The sequence below is a fragment of the Balaenoptera acutorostrata genome, chromosome 13 (genome assembly GCF_949987535.1).
Source record: "Balaenoptera acutorostrata chromosome 13, mBalAcu1.1, whole genome shotgun sequence".
Taxonomy (NCBI): domain Eukaryota; kingdom Metazoa; phylum Chordata; class Mammalia; order Artiodactyla; family Balaenopteridae; genus Balaenoptera; species Balaenoptera acutorostrata.
This window is the reverse complement of record NC_080076.1, coordinates 85,871,224-85,894,733: the sequence shown is the minus strand read 5'-3', so window position 1 is coordinate 85,894,733 and position 23,510 is coordinate 85,871,224. Positions and strand designations below refer to the sequence as shown.

The 23,510-nt window shown below is 54.2% G+C and overlaps 1 protein-coding gene across 4 annotated transcripts in view; it reads right to left on the bottom strand.

Annotated features, from left to right (window-relative positions):
- MLXIP (MLX interacting protein) overlaps positions 1-23,510 on the bottom strand; it is a 61,762-nt gene that overhangs the window by 4,677 nt on the left and 33,575 nt on the right. For 2 of the 4 annotated variants that reach the window (XR_009005052.1, XM_057526669.1), the window contains exons 2-16: positions 12,380-12,486; positions 11,631-11,716; positions 9,836-9,925; positions 9,370-9,411; positions 8,841-9,012; positions 8,096-8,185; positions 7,429-7,517; positions 5,807-6,461; positions 5,242-5,363; positions 4,940-5,156; positions 3,280-3,407; positions 2,605-2,706; positions 2,383-2,510; positions 2,063-2,186; positions 498-627 (exon numbers count right to left, since the gene is read on the bottom strand). Coding sequence is in view for 3 of the 4 variants with exons in the window: in XM_057526669.1 (XP_057382652.1) it covers positions 498-627; positions 2,063-2,186; positions 2,383-2,510; positions 2,605-2,706; positions 3,280-3,407; positions 4,940-5,156; positions 5,242-5,363; positions 5,807-6,461; positions 7,429-7,517; positions 8,096-8,185; positions 8,841-9,012; positions 9,370-9,411; positions 9,836-9,925; positions 11,631-11,716; positions 12,380-12,486 (2,282 nt within the window). In the remaining variant the exon portion in view is untranslated. The remainder of the gene's footprint in view (positions 1-497; positions 628-2,062; positions 2,187-2,382; positions 2,511-2,604; positions 2,707-3,279; positions 3,408-4,939; positions 5,157-5,241; positions 5,364-5,806; positions 6,462-7,428; positions 7,518-8,095; positions 8,186-8,840; positions 9,013-9,369; positions 9,412-9,835; positions 9,926-11,630; positions 11,717-12,379; positions 12,487-23,510) is intronic. The other 2 variants (XM_007189663.2, XM_057526670.1) reach the window with 2 other exon arrangements.

Sequence of the window (23,510 nt, the reverse complement as noted above, 5' to 3'; positions counted from 1 at the left end):
CCAAGCCCCAGAGGACGGAACACGCGGCGACGTGTGTGCACCCCGCGTGGGGATTCTCAGGCCCCCAGAGCAGGAGAGGCACGGACACCGGGAGATTGGACACTCACACCTCTGCCTTTAAGACGACTCCCCCAGTCCTACCTCCTACGCTGCAGGTGGGCGGGGAACGCTGACCTCTTCCTGCTCGTCCCCCTGCTTTAGCATCACACTTCTACAGCCTTTATACACGGCCACAGCTCTTTTTGTTATTACAAGAATTAAACACGAAAACGTATCTGAAAACCCCTGATACGTGGCCTGGTAAATAGTAGGTGCTCACTAAATGCGAGCTGGATCTGATCAAACAGGCACACGGAGGCTCTGGGAGCCCTCACCCCTCCGCCCTGCAGGGGCGCCTCCGGCTCGGCCTCGCCCCCCTGCCCCAGCTGTCTGCGGGCCACCTGCAGCAGAGCCTGAGTTTTCGGCAGCCCCGTCCAAGCCCGCACGGCCCCACTCACTCGGCCTGAGAACGGGCAGGGAGCAGTGCTCGTCCAGCCAGCACAGCGCCGTCCGGTGCAGCTCCTCCAGGCTGCTGCTGGACACCACGCCCTTGAAGGACTCAAACAGCGGCTTGATGATGACGCTGAACTGCACAGCACGCACGTTAAAGAAAAGGGAAGCGAGCGTGGAGAGAACGACGTCCAGTCACGGGCTTGCCCATGACCAACTCCCCTCAGGACTGGCAAGTAACTGTGCATAGTTGTGACGGGGTGGGACGGGGGAGAGGGGGCGAGAGAGAGAGAGAGAGAGAGAGAGAGAGAGAGAGGGAGAGACAGAGAGAGGGAGAGATGGGGGGGAGAGAGAGAGGGAGAGAGAGGGAGAGAGAGAGAGGGAGGGAGGGAGAGAGGGACGGAGAGAGAGGGAGGGAGGGAGAGAGAGAGAGAGAGAGAGAGAGAGAGACAGAGAGAGGGAGAGATGGGGGGGAGAGAGAGAGGGAGAGAGAGGGAGGGAGAGAGAGGGAGGGAGGGAGAGAGGGACGGAGAGAGAGGGAGGGAGGGAGAGAGAGAGAGAGAGGGAGAGACAGAGAGGGAAAGAGAGAGAGAGGGAGGGAGAGAGAGAGAGGGAGGGAGAGAGGGAGGGAGGGAGAGCGAGCGGTCCCTAACTGTTCCTGAGCCCAGGTGGCGACCACAGTCACCACACTCAGCCTGATGCCGAGGAACCTGACACTGACCACAGAGGTTCTGACTCATGCCAGCGCCACTCAGGGACCAGGACCAGAGCAAAGTTGGGGCACTGGAGCTGGTGTCTGTCGTCTCTTCCTTTAAAACCCGCCCATTAGTGCACACAGACACCAGCCGCCCTGTCAGAGCTGAGGCTGGAGCGTCCCTCCTCCCACGTGACCCCCTCCGCAGCCCATCAGACCCCAGGCCCAGGCACGGCGACCGACCCCATCCCCGCGCACACTGTCCACTCGGAGGCACAGCGGTGGCTGGGTGGGGAGTGGCAAGGGCAGAGCCGTCCCCCATAAGAGCCCTGCTGACATCTGGAAGGCCAAGTGCAGGGAGGCCTTGGCCCCAGAGACAGAGCCCAGCACTCAGGTATCCGTGCCTCGTTACAGCAGTCAAGGCCCTGCGGCACCAACCCAGAAAACAGCCCGGGGGGAACTGGCTTCAAATCCAGGCTCTGCCACGTAGTCGCTCTGTGAGCCCTGGTTTCGGGTGGCACCACACTCGGCGCTGCTGCCAGGGCGCGTCGGACCAGATCCCACCTCCTGCCCACCTTACTGCTTCTGCCCGTGGCTCCAGCCTTGGCTTTACTTCTCAGGGACTCAGAGCGCAAAGCGGGCCTGTTCCAGGTCCCCAGGGAGCCCCGAGCCTGGACGGTCACCAAGGTCAGCCTGCTCCACACCGCGGGCCCGGCCGGGCCCCTCCCTCTCGAGACAGAAACTAGCATTACCTGTCTTGACAAACTCAATGACAACCATGCAGAGAGCATCTTTCTAAAGCAACTGAAGGCTCAGTGTCTGCGGTTTTAGTGCCCTGGTCGGGGGGATGGGGGATGAGCAAAGAAAACCCAAAGATACAATCCAGAACTTCCAATTCTGCAGAGTCCGGCTTTTCACATATTCGTCAAACATGTCTCGCATGTGATCAAACTGGCGCCGGGTGACGGGGACGCCCGTGGCAGGGAGCAGCTGCTGGCAGGAGCTGAAACGACAGGAAGAGTCAAAGGAAGCTCGGCGTGGTGGGGGCCAAGTGGGCGGGCCCGGGAGGGGAGCCTGGGGAGGAGGAGGAGGGCAAAGGCTGCAGCGCTGAGCAGCGAGGCCTCCACCGGTGATGAGCGCCCCCTCTGTGCCGTGCCAGCGAGGACGGGTGCCACCTGAGCCCCCAGGCCCAGCCTCACATGATGGTGGTGTTGAGCTCCTCGATTTCCTCTCGCAGCCGCCGGGCCTCCTCCTGCATCTGGCTGCGCTCCTGCTGCAACTTGGTGATGTACTCCACCGTCTTCTGCAGCGTGATGGCGTGGCTAGTCTGCAAGGGGCGGCCGGGTCAGGGCGGCAGCAGGCGCGGCGACCCCGCCATGTCCGCCCGTCCTGTCGGCCCTCCCCGCCCTCCGGCCACTCACCAGCTTGGTGTTATTAGAGATCAAGCTGTTGAGGGTGTCAAAGCCCATCTTGATGTTGAAGCGCCTCTTCTGCTCGGCTGAAATGTGCTTCATCTGCCGGTTCTGTTGGGAAATCGACCCGTCACTGTGACACAGGGACCCCTCCCCTCCCCATCCCACCCCCACCTGCCGCCCAGATTAGGGGCAGATTGGGACCCTGTGGCCTCTAGAGACCTATGTGGAAGGAGGGGCGACAGGAAGCGAAAAGGCTCCAGCAGGAGCCAGGAGGGCGACAGGACGGGACTAGAAAACCATCCCTGCAGAAGAGAGCACAGCAAAGGCCCGAGGCTGCTGGCTCGGCCCCTCCCGGCCACCCTCACACCGCAGACCCAGTTCTGACAGCTGCCGCCTCCCCCCCCCCCTGCTCCACAGGGCTCTGTGCTGGCTCCTGCGCTGAGGGCCACTGTCACCACAGGGCTGGGGGGGGAGGTGGGGGATGGGAGGAGCCAAGAGGCTCAAGGTTAAAGCAGCAAACCTCCTCTTTCCGATGCTGCCCCAGCCTGGTGTGGGACACCCCTCAAGCCCACGGTTCTTTCCAGTGTGTCTCTAGTAAGGGACGCGGCCATCCCCAAAGTCCCTTGATACGCTTCTCCTTGCCTCCCCATCCTTCCAAGGGAATCAAGACCCCACAGGTACCTTTAAAGCAGCCACGTTTTTGGGGTCTGCAGAAGATTTCCCTGAGCAGTTGTTCTGGGGAGACTGAGGACTGGGGCTCTGTTCTGAAGCACACGGAGAGGCCTGCCCTGAGTTCGGGCAGTCTCGACCTGGGAAGAGCAGAGACTCCCCTCAGGGACCAGGCTGCAGCAGCTGCGCGGGGACACCCACCCTGAGCCTCCATGGCAGCCCCACAGCAAAATCGGGAGGGATCCTTGCCACCAGGCGGGGGCAGGAGGTGGGTTCCGTTAGGCCTGACGGACGCCAGCTGGACGCTGCAGTCGCGGGTCTGGGGGCTGCGAGGAGGCCTGCCTCCTGGGCCGCCAGGGGCCCCTCGGCGTCTGCGAGGCTGCAGTTCTCACCCTGGGTGGTGAGAACACGGCTACCTGTCCTTTTTTTGTTGTTCTTTAATTTCTACATGTATGTTTTCTCACACTTTTTTCAATCGTACCCACCCCCGACATTTTTTAATTAAAAAAACAAAAGTGCTGTTTTACCCACAAAGAACGTGGTGGAAGAAACCTGTGGCCCAGGCTGCGGAGCAACCCGCAGGAAGCCCCTCCCCGGCCCCCCCCCACCCCGTCAGTCCCTCTTCACAGCACGGATGCCTCAGGCTCGGCCCCCTCCGCTCGGCTGCTCTCCCCACCCTGCTCTCAAGGCTCTAACCTGCGGGGACCCCCCCTCCGTGGCCAAGGCACCGTCTCCCTGAGCCCGAGCCCCATGCAGCATCCCAGGGCCTGACTCATAGCTAGTCTGCGTCCCCATCTTCCCAGATGAGGGTCCTTATTCTTCAAAACCTGTCCTGGGACAAGTCCCTGTCTGACCCCTCTAAGTAGAGAGCCTTCCCCTCGTGTCCTGCCCTCCACCTCGGGAAGGTGCCTCTGCACAGGGTGCCGGGAGCAGCTGCCACGGTTTTGCCTGAGACAGGAAGACACCTTGGTCTCCCTCCGACCTGGTACCTGGCTTCCCCCCAGCCCGCAGCAGCACAGCCTCGGGAAGATCATCTACCCTGACCTCTCAGCTCTTCAGACGTTCCTGGGCAGTATCAGTCCTACCCCGGCCACCTCACCAACAGAAGACCAAGCTGGGGAGGAGGGAAGGGGGCTCCCGAGGCGCGGTGCCGGCCCACCGTGGGGGAGGGGACAAGGCCGGGGGCTCCCGTGGCTGCAGCAACAGCAGGCTCGTGCTTTCTGGAAACTGTCGACGCGGCCCCCTCAAGCCCTTTTGTGGATCGGAGCTGGCAGCTCAGAGCCAGGTCTTTTTTTTTTTTTTAATTTATTTTTTAATTTTTAAAATCTATTTTGGTCACTTCGCGTGGCACGTGGGATCTTAGTTCCCTGACCAGGGAATGAACCCGTACCCGCTGCGTTGGCAGCACGGAGTCTCAACCACTGGACCCCCAGGGAAGTCCCCATCCGAGCCAGGCCTTTCTGAAGGAGGCTGAGCGATGTCTCCGCGAGCATACACACCGCCTGCACTGCGACGCGCCGGCTGCTTTCCCTGGTTTATCCTGCCCTTTGCCGATCGCTTCCCTAGCCTGGGCCACGGGCAGCTTCTCACCACCCGGCCTGGAAACCCAGGCTCAATCCCGGGCACCCTCGGCAGCCTCCCCAGTCCAGAGCGGGCCCGTCACTCCACTCACGCGGTCCCAACCGTTCCAACCAGACAGCAGACTCACTGGCACCCGTGGCAGGGACCTGGGCGATGCCCCCATGTGGCGGGACCTGCTCGCCCTTTACCAGGGAGTCCGGCGCTGCGCGGGGAGAGAAGAGCCGGGAGAGGGCGGCAGGCTGGCTGCCCGTGCCGTGGCCAAGGTCTGTCACCAGGACGCCGCTGCGGAGCTCTGTGACCCCGGGAGCCTGAGGGGACACGGGGGAGAGAGGTCATGCTGGGTGAGGGCCACCCAAGCTTACAGGATGCCGAGGGCCTGTCTGGGCCACTCACCCTGGCGATGGCAGCAGGCGTGATGACCATGTTGGACTGGGACACGGTGGAAGCCAACATCCCTTCTCTCTTCAGAGGGCCTGATGTCATGATCACTGCTTGGGGCTGTCCTGAAAAGGCAGCTGCCAGAACAAGGGGGAGGTGAGGGTGGCGGCCCAGCTGGGGGCCTGCTCCTGATGCCAGGGCTGGCCAGGCCGCACGGGGGGCGGGGGGGCCCTAGGAGCAGCACACGACCCCTCTGCCGCCACTGAGACGTCACCTCCTTGCTGCAGGGCATGGAGACAAAGCTACTTTTTTGCAACTTCTCCTTGGAGGGGACAGATTACAGACCCGGGAAAGAGATGACCAGGACCATGTTTTTTTCAAACTGGGTTGAGACTAACTAAAAGAACAACATAGAATAGAAAAAGAAGACTAGATCTACGCATGTAGTCTTTCATAACCCTTCTGTTTCCCATCACAATGTGTGCGCCACGAGTTTGCAAGCCTGGGGACGGGAAACATCCCGGCGGCGGGGGATGAGGGCGGGGGGAGAATCCCACTTGCTTCCCTCCACCTGACTCACCTGGGGCGAGGCAAGCATTCTTCAATACCAAGGACATGGGCTCTGGTTTGGGAGCAGGCACTATTTTGGGGGGCTGCTTGTGCCTCCCCCCAGGCAAGGATACGGGCTTGGGGTGCACGAAAGTTAAACGGGGTTGAGGAGGCCCGACGGCTGGTGGCCGGGTGACCGGAGACAGCGCCAGGCCACAGGGGGACACGGAGGGGGTGGGGTAGTGGGTCGTGATGATGAGGCCCTGGCTCTGGCTGAAGGTGGTGGCAGAGGCGTCGTGGGTGAGGGTGGCAGAGGCCGTGTGGGTGATGACAGGGGGCGACTTGCTGACTTCGGCAAACTTCTGTGGCTGCAGGAAGGCAGGGGGAGTCGGGGGGTTCAGGGCAGTGGCGGGAGGAGGGCCTAATGGCAAGACGGGGGAAGCAGGTGCCGGGACTGGGCTGGGCGACAGCAAGGGCATGGTGAACACGGGGAGGAAGGGCTGGGGGACACTCAGTGGTGGTGCAGAGGGACCTAAGTCTGCGGGCTGGAGAAAGGGGTCCCCCGGCTGGGAGGTGTGTTCACAGCCCTGCCCACGCGTGGGGTCCAGGGCCGTGGCTGCAGGGGGCGCGATGAAGCCGTCGGGGAGGCTCGCGGTGGGCAGAGTGGTGGTTGGCAGGATGCTCTCCTAAGAAAGGAAGAGAAGACGTGAGGAACGCACGCTAGAGCCACACTGCTCGCTGTCACTCTCCAGTGCTGCACGCCACAATGTCTGACACGGTACCCGGCGCCTGGGACGATGCCCCGGGCAGAAGGGACAGAGGCGACGTCTCCCGGCCCTGGGACTGCTAGTCTGCGGGGGATGGATCTGGGTCTCCCCAGGCATCTGCAGGGGTCTTGTTTCCACTAGGAACTCAGTGATAACACAGGGCTCAGACACAGTGACTGTCTGCACACGCTTGGCTCTCGGCCTGGGGATATCTTGTTTCTGGAGTCCAGCGGGGTCCCCCCAAAGTCCCTGCCACCTTCTGTTACAGAGCAGGGGCAGCCTGGATCACAGCTGCTCGCGAGGCTCCCCCAGGACAGTTTCACGTGTCAACTTCTAGAGAGGTCACCTCTTCCTAAAAGGGAAACGCTACAAGGAATCAATTGTTCGGATCTCAGCCTCTATAGGAGAAACTCTTCACAGAGCCAGATGGAAGGAGAGAGGGTCAGGTCACGGGCGCCTAACTGGCTACGGGCACCAGCCTGAGAGTCTCTTAATGGCAGAGAGCCGTGCCTCACTCAGCTCAGCCGTCCCAGCAGCTGGTAACCAACTTGTGTTGAGTGCTGAGTAAAAAGTAAAGAAATACACGGGACTTCCTCTCCTTGGCGATCTGCGTTTTTCTTTGCTGTCTCACTGGCCCTGTCTTAACTGGTCAAGACAGAGCCCGCTGCACACAGCTTATTTGGGCCTTAGGCGGGAGCATACGCTTACTGACAGAGTCTCCCACCTCACGGATACCTAAGGATGCTTCCAAGGAGGGCTAGAATAACTTCTTTACGCATTATATGTGAGTTCACCGCTGGATCTAGCCACCCCTAGCACTTTGCTTATGGCTGCAAAGGTTTGATGACCAGTCCGGTGCCCCTTCCCCCAGGTTCCCTCTACCTACAGCAGGTGGGCTGTTGGGATCCGGTGCGGGCCCTGAGGCGGGTGCAGGCAGCATGGAGCCGAAAATGGAGCGGCTGGAAGAGAAGAGGTCTGAAAGACAACATCAGGGGCTCATGAGCTCTGTGCCCATCACTTCACTGCATTAAGATCCAAACAAATCAGGCACTGAACCCCACCTTACCCAGAGGAATGCCATGGCTAGAGCGCATCTCCCCGCCCCCCATCACGAGGTAACTGTGCAGAAAGAGGGCTTCTGATTGGAGCTGCACAGGCTGGCAACCAGTGTGGCCTCTGAAACACTCCCAGGCCTGGGTGGCACCCGCTCTTACAGTGGCAGGAGCTCAAGGACCAGTTCTAACTGCGGGAAACTGCGAGGAAGTGGCTGTGTCGTTGGCGCACTCTGCTGCCTAGTGGGGGAACTGCTTACAGTCAAAGCCAAGCCTGAGGCTCTGAGACGTGCAGGATGAGACAGAACAACATCCCAGAAACACTTTCCAGGCCTTGCAGCTACTAGCAAAAAAAAAAAAAAAAAAAGTTCTGGAAAAATTCTAAGTCCTCTCCCTGGTCCATTCTAACAGTTGCCTCTATGAAAGGGAAGCAACATCCACTTTGTCCTGGGTAAAGGGAGACGCAGGTAGCCATGCTCTTTCTCTGCCCCAAGTCCTCACCCTGGAAAGGCTCAAAAGTGTCCATAAAGTCCAGGTTGGGCTGCAAAGGAATTAGCCCCGGTTGAATCATGTCTGCATTTCCCAGATGTGCTGTAAGAATCAGAAAGGAGACAGAGGAATCATTTTGCCTTCTCAGACCATGCCGTAGGAACATATTAAGTGCCTGGAATGGATCTTCCTGGCCCTGCTCGCATTCTAGATTCTTCCAAGGAGAAACGCAGGCCACTGGCTGGGATTTCTCGTCAGTCCACGGGCATCGTCCACCCTCAGAGGGCAGGAAAGAGAGTTTTCGTAGGAAAGGTAAACTGAGTATCCAGGAACGGACACTCGCCAGAAGCCGTGAGCAGCTATGCAGAGACCCCGGGTTCTAATTTCAGCCTGCGGGCTCTCCCCTGAGGGGTTACTGGACAGCTGCACGCTGCCAGGTGAGAGGCCAGCCCAGGAGTGCGAATGATTTTCCTGAGAGTGAGTCACGGGCCCTGTCACGCGCCCCAGGCCCCTGTCCTCCGCTGAGGGATGGTATCAGAAGTGTGAAACTGGTTCAGACCAGACCTCCACTGTTCCCTGGCGGTGGCACCACGGGCCTGACGGGGCCCTCACACAGCAAGGAGGTTGGTCAACCCTTCTCCTCACTGCTCACCCTAGACAAGCGACAGCAGCTCAGGGATGGCCCCGAGGCAGAGCCCGCCCTGGGGGCCTGGTGGAGAAGGCAACGTGTCCAGTCTAGAGTCTAGGGGCGGGTTACCTATTTCGCGCGGGTTGGGCCAGGCCACGGGCGGGTGCGAGGAGAGCGTGGAGAAGAGGGTGTCGCTGAATTCCGACATGAGCATGTCTGTGCTCAGCAGCGCGTCCTCCTCCATGGGGACGGGGGTCTTCCAGCCATCCCCGTGCTTGTGCCAGTAAAGCAGGTCATCGTCCTGCCACCGACGGGGGGAAGGACAAACCAAAGGGGCGGGAGTGACTCGGGAGTTCCCAGCACGCCCCATCAGGGAAATACGCTGCACCGTTTCACAGAGCAGCAAGGGCTCCCGCTTAAGAGATGAGGCGAGGGGGTGGGAACTGCAGGGAGAAACCCCCTCCAGCCCCCCAGCAGAGAACTGGCTCGTTTCCTTCACATCCTTCACGTGAGAAGGGGGGCGGCCCCTCCTCTAGCCCCAGGGAGAGTCCACGCCCCCACCACCTTCTGCTGCAGTGCTGGGCCACCCAAGTCACTGCTGTTTCTTGTCAAAGGGGGAGGTCCCATGAGGGTCCTCATGGCCCCCAAGCTCACACACCTGGGCCAGGCTGGAGAGGTCCTCATCCTTGTGCTGCTGGAGCTGCGGAGAAAGGACCGAGAGGGCCGAGGTGGTCACTCAGGGCCCAGGCAGGGGACGAGGCCCTCGGCCTCTCCTTCCTGGAAGGGGCTAACCTCCAGAAACATCTAGATCTTCTCCCTCTGGGAGGCGGGTGGGGAGAGGGATCCTGCCCCTGCCATCCCCAGGCCAACGCTGGACACCGAGGAGACTCCCAACCAGCGTGTGTGGAATAAAGAGCCCTGGCTCCTAGCTGGAGACGCTGAGAGCAAAGGTCACACGACCAAAGCAGGCCACCACTTGGGCTGGGCTAGAATGCTGGGCCAAGGAGAGGGGCGGCCAGCTCCGGGCCACAGCCTTGGGGGCCAGTGTTCTGAATCCGGGCTCACTTCTTCCCTCCCCTATGGGGCTTCCTGAACGTGCTCTCTTTGGAGCCCGAGCCAGATACCCTTTTCTTGAAGTAGGTTCTCCACTTGTGGTACTCCCGGATCACGATCTCAATGCGGCTCTTCCAGTACTTCCCTTCCGTGGTGATGGCCTGTGGGGAGACGCAGGGGCAGAGTGACACGGCGGCGCTGGAAGAGCCACCCTGCCAACAAACACGCGTCTGGCTCCGGAAGTCAGGCCCGGGCAATCCAGCTCTGAGAAGCAGGCTGCCTGCCGGCGGCTTCGTCCACAGAGTGTGTCCCGCCTCTGCTGGGCCACACCCGGCCTCTGAGTGATGGGGAGCTTTCATTCCATGGCCCATGATAACCCAGGGGGCTTCGGCGGCCCAGGTCCTGGAGGCTGGACCGGAGCAGGGGTCAGACAGAGTGCCTGGCAGGGGAGAAGCACAGAGTTCCCGGCGCTGGAGGAACCTCCAGAGACCCGGGCTAGCTCTCAAATGCCCTTAGCCTCCGCCACGTTTCCAAAGGGTGAAAACAAACGGCCAGTCACAGAAGGTTCAGGTGGAAAGTGACCTCTAAGATACAGTCCAGCCTCCCCACTGCGCAGGGCAGGGAGCCCTCCACAGCAGCCTTGAGGACCTCTGGTGACGAGGAGTTCACGACGGCCTCCGAGAGCCCACCTCACTTTCAGATTCCTTTTTTTTTTAATGGCTGGAAAATATTAAAGCAAGTCCCAGATATCCTATCATAAATCCCACATAATTTCACCCCAAAATACTTCACTATGTGTCTCTGACAGTGAATAATGCAATATTATTACCAGACCGAAAAAAGTGATATTCCTTAATACTAACACCAGATCATGTCCTATGGCTCCAAACTGTGTTTCATTAGGTTACTTTCCATGTTTTCCCCTTTTCATGGTAACAGTGAGACATGCTTGGACAAAACTAAAATGATGCAGAAGAGCAAAAAGTGAGAGAAGAGTCTTCCCTCCTCCTCACTCTAATCCCACGAGGAAACAATTTCTGTATATCCTTCAAGCCATTTCCTATGCATGTACAATCACACAGACACACGTTTTAAAAAATTAACCTAAAGATACTCAAATATTGTTGTGCAACTTGCTTTTATTCATTTACTATTTTTTCAACATCCTTCCCTCTCACAGTATATAAAGATATCGAGGTCATTCTTTAATAGTTAAAGATGTCTGCCTTGTAAGGAGTCAAGATCCCTCCTCGTGGGACATCCCTGGTGGCACAGTGGTTAAGAATCTGCCTGCCAACTCAGGGGCCACAGGTTCAAGCCCTGGTCCGGGAAGATCCCACATGCTGTGGAGCAACTAAGCCCATGCGCCACAACTACTGGGCTTGCGTTCCACAACTACTGAAGCCTGCACTCTAGAGCCCGTGCTCCACAACAAGAGAAGCCACCGCAGTGAGAAGCCCGCGCGCCACAATGAAGAGTAGCCCCTGCTCACCGCAACTAGAGAAAAGCCCACGCGCAGTAACGAAGACCCAACACAGCCAAAAATAAAAAAATAAAAGATTTCCTCCCCATTGACTTCCAGAGAAATACTGACATTAAAAGAAAGTAGAGGGTAAGTCCCGGTTGGAGGACGCCCCTCAGTCCCTAGGTCAGCCCGGCCTGAGAAGGCGGGAGCCTCTGTGGGGTGTCAGAAGCCACCTGCCCCCTGCATCGCCATCGCTTCTCAGGGTCAAAACAGCTGCCAGGACAGCACAGCCCCAGCACCCTGTCCTGCATCCTCCCTCTGCAGGACCCAGAGCCCTCGGTCCCGGTCCCACCTTTGTGAGTCACCTCCTCCCGAGTGAGGGCCCACCACATGCCACGTACCTCTGGCCGCCGGTGCTCGTCCACTTCCACGGAGCCGTCCAGTGGAGTGACAAAGTGGCACACGGGGTTCTTGCGCTTCTCCAAATCTGGGCGGGGAGAGGGTGAGATAGCGTCATTGAGGCAGAGACCCCCGCAGGAGCTCCGCCTCTTCTGTTCACACTCCACCCCTCAGGGGGGACCCTTAAGGGTTCTTTCCTTCTCCTTCCCTTGGAAAATGAGATTTCAGGGAAATAAAGGGGTCCAGGTCCAAGGAAAAGAGTCTGGCAGTGATGCGTGGGTGAGAAAGGGAGTCTGGCTGATCAAGAGAAACACCAGCCTAAGCCTAGGGAACCCCGAGCACGCCAATCTCCTGCAGAAGTCACCAGATCCACCCGTACCCAAGCCAGCTGGACACAGGACGTGGCCTGGGCCTGCATCGTCTCAGACCTGCTGAAAACGGGAACTGTTCCCCGACTCTCCAAATGCCACCTCTCGGCTGTACACCCGTCCCTCCTCCTCTGCCTTTACAACACTGAGCACACTAGGTTGGGAGCAATCGGCCTACACTTCCGCCTCCTGCAGACGCTTGGCTGGGCCCCCAGTGCCGATGGCGATAAGGGTCCAGTTCACTCGGATTTGGCCGCACACGGCCCGAGAGAGACTTCTGTTTGACACACAGCGTTACAAGAGCAGGCTCCGGGGCCCCGAGGTGCAAAGGCCTCCTGGTGACGGAACCTGGAGGGTCTCCGGCCCAGCCACGCGGCACTTACACTGCATGTACCACGCCCGCCAGATGGCATTGTTGAGCCGGATCTTGTCTCTCCACTGGAGCTTCAGGCCCTTGAAATTCTTCCACTTCGGAGACACCAACTTCCCACTAAAAGGTAAAATGAAGAGGGGAAACTCAGTGGTTTCTCTGAAAACGGAATGAAATCACAAAGTGCCACCCAATCATTCCAGGCCTCAAAATTCTGGATTAACCCATGTAAGCCACAGGCTAGGCTTGATAGGATACACAAGGCACTTTAGGATTTCTTCAAAGTGATATGGTTGGGGTAAGGGGGGCAATGGTGTTGGGTATGGAGGAATCAGGACTGGCCATGGGTTGGTAACTGCTGGAGTGAAGCGATGGTACACAGGGTTCACTATCCTATTCTATCTACTTTCAAATATCTTTAAAATTTTCCATAATTAAAAGTTAAAAATCTGCTGATTTTGCCTCATATGTGTATCAAATCATCATGTTGTACACCTTAAACTTAAACAATGTTATATGTCAATTTTATCTCAGTAAAGTTGGGGGAAGGAAAAAAGAAATCTGCTGACCACCGAACAAAAGCCAGCCCCCTTGAACCTGGTCTTGGCCACCTCCTTTGCCACCAGTCCCCCTGAGGCACTTACAATCCAGGCACACAAACGCCCCACTGACCTTAGAACCCCCGGGCCCCCTCCTGCCTCCGGGCCCCTGTGCTCGCCGTCCTCACCCTTCACGGAGCTCCCTCCGCCCCTGGCCACCTGCTCAGCCTTCCGAGTGACGCTCAAACACCGTCTCCTCTGAGCCGGCACTGGCCTCTCCCAGGCTGCTGCCAACCCCTTCAGGATCCCTGAGCGCTGTTCACACCTCAAGGACGGCACTCATGCACTCCCCGTAGAGCAATGTGTCCCCACACCTCCTGCCACTAGACCGCAGCTTCTCGAGGGGAGGGCCCTTCCGGCATCCTCATCTTAAGCACCCAGCACAGAACTTGGCACAGGGCAGGGGCTCGTGTAATAATTCTCCATTGAATGACTTAAAGGGCCCTTGCAAACAAAGCTAACGGCAGGCAAGGAATGCTCCCTGGTGGCACAGGCTGCTCAGATAGTTTAGTTTTCCAAGGGCTGTGCCAGGAGCCACCTCTGAGCAGCTGGCATAGGGCTTCCCCTCTTCAGATGGCTTGAGAGGGGCAAGGCACTGTCACTGGTCCATACAAAGGAGGTTCTGTGGGTTCTACATCACTGCAGGCCACAGCCCTGCCCCTTCTCCAAACCCACTCAGAAATTCCACGTGACAAGCAGTCACAACAGCTGGGGTCTTCAAAGACAGTGCCTGAGCGATAAACCTTCCCTGAACCCGAACACCTGGTTTATAAAGCAGAAGCCCCTGGCAGCGCACCTGGCAAACCTCATGCCCCCGCCCCAACTCAACCCAGCACTGGCCTAGGCTTTGGAAGAAGGCTGTGACCACCCCCCACCAGAGAAAAAGTCACAGCAAATCCTCTGAGAATTTGAGGGACAGACAGACAGAAGCCCCCTCAGCTCAAAGGGTCAAGGGCTTTGAGCCCATCACAAGCCTCCCTCCTCCCGCCTCTCCCCGGTCCAGAGGCACCTCCACCCCAGCTGCCACCTGCGTTTAACCGCCAGCAGCCCACTGTTTCTCAGCCTGTGTGGCACGACTGCGCACTGGCTGTGAACTCTCACAGTCACTTAACTTCTCCGACACACCAGTTTCCTGGGTAAAATTACAATAACACCATTGCCTCCAGACTGTTTTAATAAGGATTAAATGTACACACACACACGTTCTTAGACACACAGGACAGGTAAACCCTAAGGTAAAATGTAAATGTAAGCTATTAATAACCACCTCAGTGATCTGGATTTAAGTTATTTTCCGAAGGCCTGGCTTTTAACACCTCCTGACTTGAAAAGTCCTCTCTTTCGTGTTTGCCGCCACTGTTGTGGGGTGCCTCCTCCCCACAGGAAGAAAAGGTGACGCCCATGGGCCCCCCTCTCGACACCAGCGAGCAGAGACCACGGCAAAGGTCAGCCCTGACCCCCGCACAGCTGCAGAGCCACTCGCTTCCTCAGGGCCCGGAAGGCAGGCCTGGGTCCATCTACTCACTCGACAAGCGTTGAGGACCTACTGTGTGTCGTGCACACGCTAGGAGGGGAGGGAGAGGATGGATGAGGCGGATGAGGTCCCGGCCCTCATGGAGCACATGAGCTGCTGAGGCATGAGTCCTGCCTACGTGCTGAGTGCCTCGAACAAGAGCAAAGGGCTGTGGGAACACAGTCGGCATAACTAGCCTTGTCTGAGCAGTCACAAGAGGCATTCTGGAGAAGGTAACATCTTGGCTGAGGCCCAGAGGATGAGGAAACTTCAGCTAAACCAAGGAGAGGCAGAAAGGCCTGTGCTGGTCCTTCTGCCTGGCTTGACAGCCCTCAGGAGAGCAACACAGGTCCGGTCAAGGCCGTAGAAAACACCCAGAATGGCAGGAGCTGGAGGGGTGGGGGAGGCGGGGGGATGCTTCTAGGCCAGTCTGGAGGGCGGAGTATATACCAGAGTATACTGGTCCCGCCTCTGGGCAAAACCAACCCTCTTTCCCCTCTTCTGAAAGATCTTCCAGCAACCCGCTGTCTAGCCAGGCAGGGTGTTCCTGCCTGTTCCAGGAGAAAACAAAACAAAACAGAAAACCCTCCCTATTTTTTTATTTCCTTAAGGGAAAACAAAACTTTTCTATAATTGACAGCTTCCTATGTTGAAGGCCAGGCTTCAAACACCACTTTCTCTGTGTGTCTAGCAGGACCAGAATCCTGACCCGGCATCTGCCACCTGCAGAGACAGCTGCCGAGGACAGAAGCAGGAGAAGAGATGGGATGGAAAACGAGGACTCCTGCGGGGAGAAACTTTGGTGTCCTGCAACGTTCCGTTACATTTTTTTTTTTTTTTTTTTTTTGGCCGCACCGCACGGCATGTGGGATCTTAGTTCCCTGACCAGGGATCGAACCCATGCCCCCTGCAGTGGAAGCGCGGAGTCTTAACCACTGGACCACCAGGGAAGTCCCCTGCAACATTCTGTTAAGAACTGACCACCAGGCTTAATATAAACCCACCCTTACTCCTGCTTTGTTACTTAAGACAAAGTGGCTGATGTGAGCACACAGCATCTTCTCAGAGAAGTCAGACAATGCCAACAGCTTCAGTTACTTACCACTAAGGGGGTGGGAAGATTCAGAGAGAGGTCAAACCCTGGAAGGCTAGAAACCAAATCTGATAGGGTATACTTTGGGCTTCTCATCTTCTTCCTCCTCAACTGCTGGGATGTTTCCCTCTTCCTTGATGTTTATTTCCAACTGCTATCACCCATCAACTGAGGCTTCTGTAATATCTCAACAGCCAACAGGCGGCGCTCAACCAACGCAAAGAAGTAAGTCTGCAACCAAAACCAAAACCTAAACAGCCCTCAGAGGTGGAGAGACGTTTCCTAAATGATGGGCTCCCTGGAGCCTTTGATGTGCTGATGTCACTATCAATCTTCAATGGGGAGAGGAGACATTCCCTATACAGACATCTGAAGACCAGGACTGGGACCCTTTCTATGGAGGTACCCCAAGTCTAGTTTCCCATGGAACATACAGGAAACGCTGCTCTAAAGAGTTCTAAAAGGGACCGTGCAGCTCCTTGGTGGAGCTCCCTTGAGCAGGACGCCCACAAAGCACCCATGGTCAGACTCCTGCTCCCCTCAACCCCGTCCCAGCTTCACTCGGCTTCCAGACACGGCTAATTGGGATACTTCTTAGTCTAACTCAGGGTTCTGCCATATTCCTTCTTTAAAGTGTTACCGTTGGGACTTCCCTGGTGGTCCAGTGGTTAGGACTTTGCCTTCCAATGCAGAGGGTGTGCGTTCAATCCCTGGTTGGGGAGCTAAGATCTCACATGCTTTGGGGCCAAAACACCAAAACATAAAACAGAAGCAGGGGCTTCCCTGGTGGCGCAGTGGTTAAAAATCCGCCTACCAATGCAGGGAACATGGGTTCAAGCCCTGGTCTGGGAAGATCGCACATGCCGCTGAGCAACTAAGCCCGTGCGCCACAACTATTGAGCCTGCGCACCTAGAGCCCGTGCTCCACAACAAGCGAAGCCACCGCAATGAGAAGCCTGTGCACCGCATCGAAGAGTAGCCCCCACTCTCTACAACTAGAGAAAGCCCGCGCGCAGCAACGAAGACCCAACACAGCCAATAAATAAATAAATAAATAAATAAATAAATAAAAATTAAAAAAAAAAAACCAGAAGCAGTATTGTAACAAATTCAATAAAGACTTTAAAAATGGTCCACATCAAAAAAATCTTTAAAATAAAATAAAGTGTTAGCAGAAACACATTATCAAAATTTCTGAGACCACTGGCAAGACCTCCTCCAGCCTTGCCTCCCAACCCCGCCTCCTTAAACGCCTGGGAACCCACACACACACACCAGCTTTCTGATCAGAACAATGACCCTGATTCACCCCCCACTCTCCCAGTCTTACTCTGGGAAGGCCAGGGTCTGGGTCTGACTCAACCCAGCACAGTGCCTGGCACGTGGGAGGTGCGATTAAATATGGAATTACTGAGTGCTAAACTTTTCCATAAAGAAAAATCTTCATCCCCACCCTGCCACAGCAGCCCTTCCTAGAAGACAGGTTCATGACACGGGCAGGAAGTCTACAGCACAACAAAAGTCTCTCTCAAAACTGCCATTGGGTGCAACGAGCAAACTGAATTCTTCAGAGGTCTGGCAAGAGACTGCTTTGGAATAAAAATTAAAATGCAAGCCTTGCACAGACAGGAGCTGGAATTAAGAAGAACGGGGGAGAGTGAGACTGGGGCGGGGATTTGGGGTTCTGTTGGTCCCAGGTAGGATTAGGTCCCAGGTCCTAATTCCTGGCCAGACCATTCTCTCCAAAAGAAAGCAGGCAAGGGTTCTGGGGTCTACCGGTGTGGGGCCCAGACAGTGGTGGAGTCCATTCATTTGGTCATGCAACCATATTTGCTTGTGAGGCAATACTTCTTCACCATTCCTGATGCTTCCTGGAAACCCGTGAGCAAAACGTTCCGAGGCCTGTACTACCCAAAGCAATATACATATTTAATGCAATACCTATCAAAATACCCATGACATTTTTCACAGAACTAGAACAAACAATCCTAAAATTTATATGGAACCATAAAAGACCCAGAATTGCCAAAGCAATCCTGAGGAAAAAGAGCAAATGAGGCATAACCGTCCCAGACTTCAGACAATACCACAAAGCTACAGTAATCAAAACAGCGTGGTACTGGCATAAAAACAGACACATGGATCAATGGAACAGAATAGAGAGCCCAGAAATAAACCCATACACCTATGGACAATTAATCTTTGACAAAGGAGGCAAGAATATACAACGGGGAAAAGACAGTCTCTTCAGCAAGTGCTGTTGGGAAAGTTGTACAGTCACATGTAAATCAATGAAGCTAGAACACACCTTCACACCATACACAAAAATAAACTCACAATGGCTTAAAGACTTAAATATAAGACAAGACACCATAAAACTGCTAGAAGAGAGCACAGGCAAAACATTCTCCGACATAAATCATACCAATGTTTTCTCACGCTAGTCTCCCAAGGCAATAGAAATAGAAACAAAAATAAACAAATGGGACGTAATCAAACTTATCAGCTTTTGCACAACAAAGAAAACCATAAACAAAACAAAAAGACATCCTACAGACTGAGAGAAAATATTTGCAAATGATGCGACTGACAAGGGCTTAATTTCCAAAATATATAAACAGCTCCTACAATTCAATAACAAAAAAACAAACAACCCAAGCGAAAAATAGACAGAAGACCTAAACAGACATTTCTCCAAAGAAGACATACAGATGGCCAACAGGCACATGAAAAGATGCTCATCTTCGTTAATTATTAGAGAAATGCAAATCAAAACTACAATGAGGTACAACCTCACACCAGTCAGAATGGTCATCATTAAAAAGTCTACAAATAATAAATGCTGGAGGGGGTGTGGAGAAAAGGGAACCCTCCTACACTGTTGGTGCGAATGTAAATTGGTGCAGCCACTATGTAAAACAGTATGGAGTTTCCTCAAAAAACTAAGAATAGAACTACCATATGATCTTGCAATCCCACTCCTGGGCATACACTCAGACAAAACTATAATTCGAAAAGATACATGCTGGACTTCCCTGGTGGCGCAGTGGTTAAGAATCCGCCTGCCAGTGCAGGGGACACGGGTTCGAGCCCTGGTCTGGGAATATCCCACATGCCGCGGAGCAACTAAGCCCGTGCGCCACAGTTACTGAGACTGCGCTCTAGAGCCCGCAAGCCACAACTACTGAGCCCGCGTGCCACAACTACTGAAGGCTGTGCGCCTAGAGCCCGTGCTCCGCAACAAGAGAAGCCACCGCAATGAGAAGCCCATGCACTGCAACGAAGAGTAGCCAGCCCCTGCTTACCACAACTAGAGAAAGCCTGCACGCAGCAACGAAGACCCAATGCAGCCAAAAATAAATAAATAAATTTATTTAAAAAAAAAAAAGATACGTGCACCCCTATGTTCATAGCAGTACTATTTACAATACCCAAAGACATGGAAACAACCTAAATGTCCACTGACAGATGGATAAAGAAGATGTAGTACAAATATACAATGGAATATTACTCAGCCATTAAAAAGTGAAATAATGCCACTTGCAGTAACATGGATGGACCTAGAGATTATCATACTAAGTGAAGTAAGTCAGAAAGAGAAACAAATGCCATATGATATCACTTATATGTGGAATCTGAAATATGACACAAACGAACAAATCTACAAAACACAGACTTACAGACATAGAGAACAGACTTGTGGTTGCCGAGGAGGGTGGGGTGGGGGAGAGAAGGACTGGGAGCTCTGGATTAGCAGATGCAAACTAGTATACATAGGATGGATAAACAACAAGGTCCTACTGTATAGCACAGGGAACTAAATTCAATATCCTGTGATAAACCATAATGGAAAAGAATATGAAATAGAATGTCTACGTGTATCACTGAGTCACTTTGTTGCACAGCAAAAATTAAACACAACATTGTAAGTCAACTACACTTCAATAAAATTTTTAAAAAATTAAAACAAAAAAAAGGGCTTCCCTGGTGGCGCAGTGGTTAAGAATCTGCCTGCCAACTCAGGGGCCACAGGTTCGAGCCCTGGTCCAGGAAGATCCCACATGCCACGGAGCAACTAAGCCCACGCGCCACAACTACTGAGCCTGCGCTCTAGAGCCCACGAGCCACAACTACTGAGCCCACGTGCCGCAACTACTGAAGCCCGCATGCCTAGGGCCTGTGCTCTGCAACGAGAGAAGCCACCACAATGAGAAGCCCACGCACTGCAATGAAGAGTAGCCCCCGCTCGCTGCAACTAGAGAAAGCCCGTGCACAGCAATGAAGACCCAACGGAGCCAGAAATTAAATAAATAAATTAATTAATTAAAAAATAATAATAAAATAAAACAAGCAAACAAAAAACATTCCTAGGCCTGTCTCCCCCTTACTCCCTCCCAGCTAGGTGGAGTGGGTGAGCTACGGAGTGTGGAAAGCAGGACTGGCATGGGGGGCCAGGCCCTTCTCCTTTCCTCTTGCGGGAAAGCTGCCCACTGAGGGCCCAGGCCCCTCCTGTGCTGCTCCTACAGAGGGAGCCTGGGGTCGGGGAGGCCCCTCTTAGTCCCAGGCTGCCTGGAAAGACAGTCTGGGGTTCCCTTATAAGCCACATCCTCAGCTTGATCAACAATACGGAGAATAATTTAGCCAGCATCTGCTGAATCTTTTTCGTTGTGTAAAATACGTGTAACATAAAAGTTACTATTTTGACCATTTAAAAATGTACAATTCAGTGGCATTCAGTACGTTCACAACGCTGTGCAACCACAGCTGCTACCTAGTTTCAGTGCTGTTTTCCTCACCCCCAAAGGGAGCCCTGTACCCACCAGCGGTCTCGCCCCATTACATTCCCCCTGGCCTCTGGCAACTACTAATCTACTTTCTGTTTCTATGGATTTCTTTCTTCTGGACATTTCACATAAACAGAATGATAAAATATGTGGCCTTTTATGTCTGGCTTCTTTAACTTAGCACAATAGTTTCAAGGGTCATCCACACTGTAGCATGAATCAGTACTTCCTTTTCATGGCTGAATCATATTCCATTGGATGGAGAGACCACATTTTGTTTATTCTTTCATCTGCTGATGGACACTTGGGTTGTCTGACATTTTGGCCATTGTGAAGAGGGCTGGTGTGGACTGACTGCAGTCTTATTTCCCAATCGGCTCTGAATGCTGGTTAAGGGGGAGAGGTCTGATCATTACACTGGCACCGGGGACATGATGATAGGCAAAAACAACTGTGGCCTTTGTTGGCGGGCAAGCGGGCAACTGTCTATCAACATTTCAAATGCACATCCCTCTGACTCACGATTCCACTGTTAGGAGTTGAGTCTGTAGACGCATTCGCACGTGGGCACAAAGACATAAATAGAAGACGCTAAACGGCAGTACTGTTTGTGGGAGCAAAAGGCTGGGAACAACACACGTTTATATGGGCTGATGTACAGGCAAGATCTGCAAGATGTATTAAGTGGGAAAAAAAAAAACAAGGTGCAAGATATACAGGATGGCCACCATTTGTATTTTCAACAGGGAGATATGCACACAGACACACACACACAGAAAGGGAGGGAGAAGGAGGGAGGAAGACAACCAGTCAATCTCAGGAAAGACACACAAGAAACAGGTAACAGTGAAACAGTGATTTCCCTTTGGAGAGCTGAATCGCAGAATTAAGGGGGCTCGGTCAGAGAGTTAGTTTTCACTGTTTACCATTTTTCTACTGTTTAAATATAACACAGGAATGTATTATTTTTTCAAAATAAACAAGGGAAAAAGACCAGGTATAGTCCAAGACCTTATAGGGCTTCTAGTTAACTGGGGAAGGAAATTAATCACATGAGCAGATATAAAACTTGTATGCAAGTCAGTTTTGTGCACCGGATCCAAATATGAGGATAATAGCTAATAAGTGGTTTCTTTAACGAGTGACTGGATCAATAATGCTCAGACTGGTCTCTCTATTCCAGGACTCCAATTCTTTTTCTTCAAAAAAGCGGTCTCTATTGGCTTTCCCTGGGATCTGGGCCTGGTTCCACAGGCTGCTAGGAGCCAAAACTAACAGGCTCCAGACAGACAAAGGTTCATTGAGGAGCCAAGGCGCGGGAGCGGCCCTGCGAGCGGCATGGCAGGAGGAGGGCACCGTGTCCAGCGGAACCGCCCTGCAGCCACGGGCCCTCCGCCCTGGGCCACCTGCCCAAGCAGAGTCTCCACCCGGAGAAAGCCTGTGAGGTTTCCAGGCCCTGCTCCCACACCCAGGCGTGGGTCCTCTCTCCTGCACCCCAAATTCATCCTCCTCCTGGGGCACTTGGCATCTTTTTTTCTTTTTCTTTTTTTTTTTTTTAACATTCAAAGAAAGTCGTATTGGAGAAGCAGGATCGGAGGGTGATGGCAGCAAGGCAGGAATATGGGCTCCCGAGGTCCTCATTCCAGGTCTGTCCTACTGACAAGGGGTGTGTGTGTGTGGTTTGTGTGTGGTGCATGCATGTGTGTGTATGTGTGTAGTGTATGCTTGTGTGGGGGGGTATGTGGGTACACTGTGGTGTGTGTGGTATGTATGGTGTGTGTGAGAGAGTGTGTGTGTGGGTGTGCTAGTGTGTCTAGGTGTGTGTCTGCTCACATGTGTGAGCACGTTTGTGAGGACTGTGGTTGTCTGTTTTGTGTAAAAAGCAGGGAGTAATCATGTCCATGACCATCAAAAGTTAGAGCACCACGATGGAGCTGATAGAGGCAAAATCGGGCTAGCCGCAGCGGTGGCCCTTCGCCCTGACTGTGAAGGTCAGTGACTTGTGTCCTTGCTGGGAGCGCTCCCTGCTGTGTCCCGGCCTCCCATCTGCGGACAGACACCGCCATGCCTACACCATTCCCAAGCAAATGAGGAAAGAGAGTGCTTTCCATTTCTGGGCTGGTGACAACGGGAGCTGTCGGAGCCCCACCTTTGGCAAAAAGGGTGCCGATGTCCCCTCCCCAACAGGAGAGCCGGGGACCACAGGAGGCGTGAAAGGACTGGGCCTGGTGCAGAGTAAGTGCTGCCCAAATCTGGGGCTTGTTGCTGAACACTGAAGTTGAGTCTTGGGCATGTTCCTGAGTGTTAAAGCCTGGCGTTTCCTGTCCGATTCGAGCCACCACTGGCCTTTCAGGCAGGAAGCAGGGATGCTGGGCAGGGCACCAGTTAAAGCCATAACCATATGTCTATTTGCCAGGAGAGTAAACTTGAATCCAGAACCCAGGGTGTTCCCGACTCCTCTAGACTGAGGATGGGACCAGACCTACAACGGGAACAAGTGGTGTCTCACTTCAACTGCATCACTTGTTAATAAAATACTTTTAAAAATCTGCATATTAGGGCTTCCCTGGTGGTGCAGTGGTTGAGAGCCTGCCTGCCAATGCAGGGGACACGGGTTCGAGCCCTGGTCTGGGAAGATCCCACATGCCACGGAGCAACTGGGCCCGTGAGCCACAACTACTGAGCCTGCGCGTCTGGAGCCTGTGCTCCGCAACAAGAGAGGCCGCGATAGTGAGAGGCCCGCGCACCGCGATGAAGAGGGGCCCCCGCTTGCCACAACTAGAGAAAGCCCTCGCACAGAAACGAAGACCCAACACAGCCATAAATAAATAAATAAATTAATTAAAAAAAAAAAAAAAAATCTGCATATTAGCTATGTGTCTCTTACTTTATGAGCTGTCCGTGCCTTCTGTCTTTTAAAAAACTTTTTATTTTGAAATAATTATACACTCACAGGAAGTAAAAAAAAATAGTACAAAGCGTCCCATGGACCCTTCGCCCAGCCTTCCCCGGTGGTGGCAACTTCTCTAGCTGTAGCACAACCTCAAAACCAGGAAACCAGCTTTGGGGACATTGTTGTTACCTAGACGACAGATCTTATTCAGTTTTCACCATCCGTTGAAGTGTTAGTTGTTTTTTTCTTGCTATTTTATATT